At 36.2% G+C, this 7,125-nt stretch overlaps 1 protein-coding gene across 1 annotated transcript; it reads left to right on the forward strand.

Annotated features, from left to right (window-relative positions):
* Window positions 1–444: 444 nt before the first annotated feature.
* LOC147726189 (uncharacterized) lies at window positions 445–6,060 on the forward strand. Its single transcript, XM_086960283.1, has 2 exons — window positions 445–5,129; window positions 5,277–6,060. Exon 1 carries the CDS (start codon window positions 812–814, stop codon window positions 3,983–3,985), a length of 3,174 nt encoding a protein of 1,057 aa, XP_086816409.1. The 5' UTR covers window positions 445–811; the 3' UTR covers window positions 3,986–5,129; window positions 5,277–6,060.
* Window positions 6,061–7,125: the final 1,065 nt, after the last annotated feature.

Raw genomic sequence — 7,125 nt, forward strand, 5'->3', positions numbered from 1 at the left:
CAGTGCAGTGTCACGAAGGAATTGGTAGTGACGTGTGTAGTCACATGTTGTGTCTTGATTGGAGGGTGAAGGGCTAGCTTTGTCCTGAGTGGTTGATGACACTACAGTGTCATAGAAAGGCTGTGATTGGATTGGAAGAGACAATAGGCACTCTCATTGGCTGAGTGCTGTGTAGCCACATGGTGATTGGTCAAGATACATAAACACATTGCTTACATTTCCCAGAAGTGATTTTCCCACGCTATTAATGCTCAAAGCTTTAATTCTTTAAATTAAAAAAAAATTAATTTGATATTTATCATTGATAATTAGTAAATAATACAGGAATAAAGACCCTAATTAGGATATTAGTACCAAAGGTGATTAAAATAAGGATATTAATTATTTAATTAATATAAACTAGATAAAAATAGTTGTTTTAAATTGCAAATAAAATTATAGTATTAACAGCATTATACATTAGAAAAAGTGTTTAGGATTATTTCTTTACAGGTATATGTTGCAGAAGGTGTGTAAGTGAAAAATAAGTACAATTAAAACACATGTGATTATTTTTAATGTTGTAAATAAATAAATATTTTGCGTCGTTATTGTTTTTGCAAATTTATGTTTTCCCTTCCAGGTTTATTAAAATTAGTGATGCAGGTAAATTAGGAGATATATTAAATTGATCAGGTTATAAAGTTTTACTTCACCTGACCTTGTCAAATTAATTAATTAATTGATCAGTAAACGCTATTAGGCCAATTAAGTGAACGTAATTATTTTTTGTAATTTAAATTAATTTTAATAAAGGTAAGTATATTAAAACATGGATCAAAATTATTCAAAGACGAAGAAAATGTTTTTCTGCTATCAGAAAATGGAAAATATATTCAATAAGGTTAAAAGGGTTGTTGCTACATGTGAGAGCAAATTAATAATTCCCAAATCAGCAAAAATAAATAATAAATATGTCAGAGTAGAATTTATTGATCATTGTAAAAATGATGTTGTAAATACAGATCAAGATAGAAATTCAAGCAAACGCCCAGAGCAGATTAATGTGTCGCCAAGAGTCCCAGTTCAAATTAATAGAGTCCCAGTCCAGACCCTTTCTCAAGGTGTCACAACAGGTAGGTATGATGGGATGCCTAGTACCTCTGAAATTAATATTCCTGATCATGTAAGTTCTACAGGTGATTTAATTGAGCAGTTATCGTCCGTCATGGAAGTAGTGACAGTTCCTGTGACTAATGAACCTGTTTCCCCAGTGCTTAGAAAAGATGAAACTAGTCCCACAGCTTTAACGGTCCCAATTCAAAAGTTTGCTGAAAAACTTTATTCTAATGTACCTGAAAATGAGTTAGTAATGATTCAAACTCAGCAAGAGAAAGTGATGACTCTAGTTTCACCTAGTGAAAACACTGACATTGACCTGACACAGCCTGGTGAGTATAAATTACTGGATAATACAATCAGTACAGACAGATTAAAAAGATTGCAGGATGATGAGGACATGGAAGGCTTGAACAATACAGGTAGGTTTGCCTCTGCTCATATAAAAGATTTAATTTGGGTTTTGAGAAAAAGGGGTAGTCTGAAAAAATGGAAGACAAAACGGACGAAGAAAAAGGAGAAGGAAAAAGCGACTTTAGCTTTTGTAGGAGAGTGTAAAAATTCACAGATGCAGAGTGAGATAAATAAGCAGCAACAGTTACTGAATGAACAGCTACAAATTCAGCGACAGGTGGTGATTGAGCAGAAAGAGATATCTCCGCCGCCATTTCCAAATTATGTTAATGAGCAGAAATACAATACAGATACAGGATTCAGTGGAGTCCAGGAAAATAGACCTGATCCAATTAATATTGCAAAAAAGCAAGGAAATTCATTTCCTAATATTCCACAGTACAAGATGAAGCCAGAAACAATTCCTGTTATTGAAACATTCATTAAGCAGGGTGTCCTAAAAGAGATTGAGAACAGTCTTTGTAATTCACCAGATATGGGAATTAGAAAGCCAGATGAAATGTACAAAATAGTACAGGACCTGAGAAATGTTAATGAGATAGTTATCCCTTGTTATCTTATTGTGCCCAAACCAGCAGAGATCCTTTGTCAGATACCACATGATACTGAGTGGTATTGGGTCCCAATGCACCCAGAGAGTCAAATAATTTTTGCTTTCAGGTTCCAAGAGAGAATTCCCAGTCAGGTAACTATTGAGAGAATTAAAATGATTAAGGCAATGGAATGCACTAAGTCGCAAAAACAGGTAAGAATGTTTCTAGGCGTGGTTGGTTACTGTTGCGAATGGATTAGTGCTTTCTCAGTGTTTGCAAAACAATTGCAGAGACCGACAAAAGCAGATATAAAAGACCCAATTGTCCTGACAAAAATAAAGCTCGAAGCCATTGAGCAATTTAAAAAGAGTTTGAGTGAAGCTTCTGTTCTGGCCATGCCAGACTTCAATAGAGAAGTTGAGCTTCTTGACAAAACAGTAGAGATAAAATGTGCTGGAGAGAAAAATGATCATGTCTCAAAAGGTAATGAGCACGCAGGTACTATTGTTAAATTTTGTGCTCAGGAGTGGGTTGCAATCAAAGGGGAAAAATTCAATGAACATGTTTCAAGCATCCTCATACTAATCTTTGCAATTCAGACATGGCAAGAGTTAAAACAATTACAAGATGAGGCACATGTTGAGGAGAAAAACACATGGCTCAAAGAAGGTTGCAGACAGCGAGAAGAAGATGAAATGGTTTACAAAGATGGCGGACCTATTATGTCCAATTGCATGATTGCTGACATGGCACAGATGTACCATGGTCCAGGTTATTTAGCAAGAGACACAATGATTCAACTGTTCAGGGAAACATGTCTGACATACCAGAAAAACAATCCAGATCAAAAGACAATTGTGAATTTGGGAACCATAGGCCGGGAGGGTGGTTCATTTGCAAAAATTCAAATAGATTTCTTTGAAATGCCTCAACAAAACAAACTGAGATATGTCCTAGTCATCATTTGTTTATTTTCAAAATGGGTCGAAGCTTTTCCAACAAGAAAGAATGATACATCTTCTGTATTCCATCAGCTGGGAATAAATATGAAACAGGAGCAAGCTCATGATCTATTGGCAAGAAAATTGGTCAGAACAAAGGTTCATCGAAGGAGAAACTGTCTAGTACCCAGGTGGCAGAAAGCAAGTCAGGTGACAACAGATACTGGATGGATTCATATCAGTAATACCGTTTGTGTATCTGAACATGATAACACTGATGAAGTTAGTGAAGATACTACAACTGATTCAGACTCTGAAAAAGAAATTCCTGAAGAAAATCCAGATCTTGAAGATCGACAAGGTGGTCGATATCTGGATGATGTCAGAAATTCAGATCTTGAAGATCGACAAGATGGTCGACATCTGGATGATGATGGTGTCAATGTGAATGAAACATTGAATGAAGAAGATCTAGAGATTGTGATTCTAGATTCAGAAAATGAAGAAAATCTGCTAGAAAAAGAATATCAAGCAGAAAGAGAAGATTCAGAAGCAGAAAATTCTGAGCAAGAAGTTAATCAAGTCCAGGAGAGTATTGAAAAGCAGAAGAGTAGCTCTGTGTGCGGGAACAAGAATCCTGAAACTGGGAAGCTAATGGTGATCCCTGAAGAAGAGGAAGTATTACCAAGTACCAGCTGTAAGGATGATGTTCCTAATGGAGTGAAGCTGCCGAGTAAAGAAGTTCCTTGGTACAGATTTAAAGTCTCAGAATATGTTACAGATGGGAGTGATGAAGAGTCTGAGATAAGAAAATTCGGAAAAAGGGCTTGGAAAGCTGAATGTAAAGAAAGCAAGCCTGAGAAGAAACTCTTGAGAAAAGGTGATGTCTGGCCTAAAGGTGATGTCTGGCCTAAAGATTTAAAGTTCAAATATGAAGTGTCAAGTCAGAAGAGTGATTCAGACAAAAAAAAGAGCAAACTGAAGAGAAAATTGAAATGATTGCCAGGAAAAGCAAAAGACCATTGAGACCAAATGTAAAATACAAGTCTCCAGAATGGGCCTACATAACTATCTCTCCAATAGTTGAGGAGCGCAGTAGCAGTCAGGTGGTCTTGAAAGAAAATGGTGACAATGACTAAATTTAGTTTTCTTTAAGTTAAGGTTTATTTTTGGCATAAGGCTGAAGAAATTGTGTTAGTTTTCTTTAAGTTGAGATTTATTTTTGGCATAAGGCTGAAGAAATTATGTTAGAGTGACTCAAGGTCGAAGAAATTGTGTTAGCTGGAAACACTTCTATGTAAGACACTAGGTCGAAGAAAACATGTTTTAGTTTGAAAAAAAAAAAAAAAAAAAAAAAAAAAAAAGAGGGGGTATATACTATGTACTAATTTTTCAAAAATTTTCAAAAATTTACTTTTTGTTTTTTGTTTTATTTTATAATACTCTGATTGATATTTGTTTTGTTGGTGCAATTCAAAATGTAGTTATGCAATTTAAAACTTAGTTCCCTAAATTCATTGGGGGTTGGGGATTCAAAGGTGGAAAGGATCCAACTTAGCTGAAAAAAGAAAGGGTATAGGATATAGAATTAGTAGAATGTAGGACTCAATACTCATTATGAGAGTTGCAGAAATATAGATGAAATTAGAGCTTAAATACTAATCCTGAGTAAGCCTGAAACATGTTCAATAGATAAAATTTTAATTAAAATTTTTGGGTGTTGTTTGGTGATTTTGAAATCACCAGATGAGGGAGTTGATAGAGCGAGCTTTAGAAAATATTTTATTCAAGCTTGTGATGTCATACTCTCATAAATTGAATTAATATATTAATAAGTGTTTGCATGATTTGTTTTATTAATCCAACCTAGATTAAGTTTGCACCACACATGAACACGCGGGAAACTAATTAAATGTGCTCTTGTTGCAATTGCAAGTCTGTTTTTGTAACACATTATTAATATTGTCCTGTTTATTATGTCTGTCCTATTGTCTTTGTCACCATTAACATGCAGCTGATCATTCATGGCATGTGCTTTTATATGTGCTTACATGTATGTCCTATGTTGTGTTTGTCTGCCTGTGTATTATTTAATCATCTTTTTACTCTTTCAGAAACATAAAGCTGGATTACATGAAGAATGGTAGTTATTATATGTGTTGCTTTATTTGTTTGCTTTTGCTAAATGTCTTTTATTAATGGGTTAATTAATAATTAGCAGGGGCTGGGTGGTACAGAAGGGTTTGTTTTACCTGAATTAATTATTCTTTTGTGTTTGTTTAAATAATAGTTTTCTGAAAAAGTGACGCAGGCTGAAAGTGGGTCGCAAGCAAAAAGTGGCGCAGAAAATTGACGCCTTCTAAAAGAGGCCTACTGATGCAAAGCCACATGAGAAACCCATATTTTGAAGTGGTTGATAAACTTCTATTTTGAAAACACTAGAAAATGGACTGCTAAAGTCGACTCTGTGGAGTGGGTTTGGATGTGCCACAAAGCTCAGAACGGTCTGGCTCAAGGCTAAAAGGAAGAGACGTGACAAGATTTCATACTGCTTGAACATTTTTGCTACAAATTGTAGCGGACTAAGGAACTGTTGCCAGGATTCTGTGCATGAACAATGACTTTGTGTAAAGCCTGGTCTCGTGGTGGACGATGTCACAGTTTACTGTGGCGTGAGGTGATTCAGCCAATGGAGAGCCAGAATTCAGCTGTTGGAATGTGAAAAATTAGTTAGCTCAGCTTTTTTAGAGTATAAGAATAGGCGTTAGCTGCAAACTTTTGGCTTACGCTCTTGATTCCAGAAGGACGTGTTCTGCTGCCCGATGATTACACGTAAGAAATGTAACTTTTAAGACTTTGTTTTCAGGCGATGAGGGTAGCGTCAGAGAGATAGTTAGGTTTTGGAAATGCTTTTCCTTTTCACTTATTTCTGCTAATTAATAATGTTTTCTTGAAATAAGCTCTCTTTATAAAATGCTGAATAAATCTTATATGACTTTTTCTAATGCTTGTTTAATAAAGTTCCAAACCTAAGTTTTCTTAAATATGTTTTAATAAACTTTTTAAAATGACAAGCTGGTCTTGTTTATTGTAGATAGTTTATTGCAAAAAGTCAATAATAACATATGATCCATTCACCTCACTCACTATGTTTATGGGCCTGGTTTTGATTAGTAAGTGTGATAGTGGATTGAGCCATCATTTATAAAGAATTTTAGTTTCTAGGCTCTATCACATACTTACTGCACTACAAGGCAATCTGTGGCTCAGCATCTCTCCACAGTCTAGACATCTGAGACCCCTCCACCCATGACACTGAATCGTCCTCTGCCCAAAAAGATTAAGGGAAACCTATAGATATATATGTGTATGCTTAACAATCTGGATCACGCACCTGCTCATATGAGGCTGCAATGTGACATGCTCAGGACTGAACACCACTCTAGGTCCTCAAGGTGCCGGATACCCAGGCCCACACAGTCCCCATCGTTCCCATGCACAGCCTGCCAGATATTGACTTGGTACACAATGGTCTATGATAGGGTTCTTTATGCGTTATCGCCATACTGTTATTGCCCTTTCAGTCTGTGAAGGGTTTTGGAAAGGCCACAACTCATACATGGTGATATTCCAATCAGATCCAGACCAACAAAACCAGAGGCTCAAGGAAGATCCAAGAAAACAATAACTTGGGATCTTCATGCAGCTCTCTGCAGCTGTTTTCACTTCCTTACAAAAATAAATAAATAAACAGGGCAAAATTCACAAAGGTCAATTCAGTCATAAACATACGTTTACAACCAAAGTTACCTAATTTGCAAAGGGATTCATGGCCAGTGTAAATGAATTTATGAGTATGGGTCACTGCAGTACAAGTGCAGAAAAATACGCACTCCTAAATCCCACTCATCGGGTGGGAAGTGGGCATGCCAAGGGCTTGAATAATTTTCACTCCACATTTGGTGAGGTTGTAGGTAAAGGGCTGGCTAAACAAAGAAAAAAAAGAGAAATTGTGCATTTGCACAGAGGGGCCCATGCCCCTCTGGTATAACAATAGCAGCCTTTGAGAATAGTCACTTAACATTCTCAGAAGTATGCATGATAAGCACCTCAAGCAGCTTTTGGGGCACATTTCTAGA

The sequence above is a fragment of the Lissotriton vulgaris genome, chromosome 3_1 (assembly GCF_964263255.1).
Source record: "Lissotriton vulgaris chromosome 3_1, aLisVul1.2, whole genome shotgun sequence".
Lineage (NCBI taxonomy): Eukaryota > Metazoa > Chordata > Amphibia > Caudata > Salamandridae > Lissotriton > Lissotriton vulgaris.

What these genes read in the sequence shown, in the direction of transcription:
- LOC147726189 (XM_086960283.1), top strand. Translation starts at nt 812, where the DNA reads ATGGATCAAAATTATTCAAAGACGAAGAAAATGTTTTTCTGCTATCAG.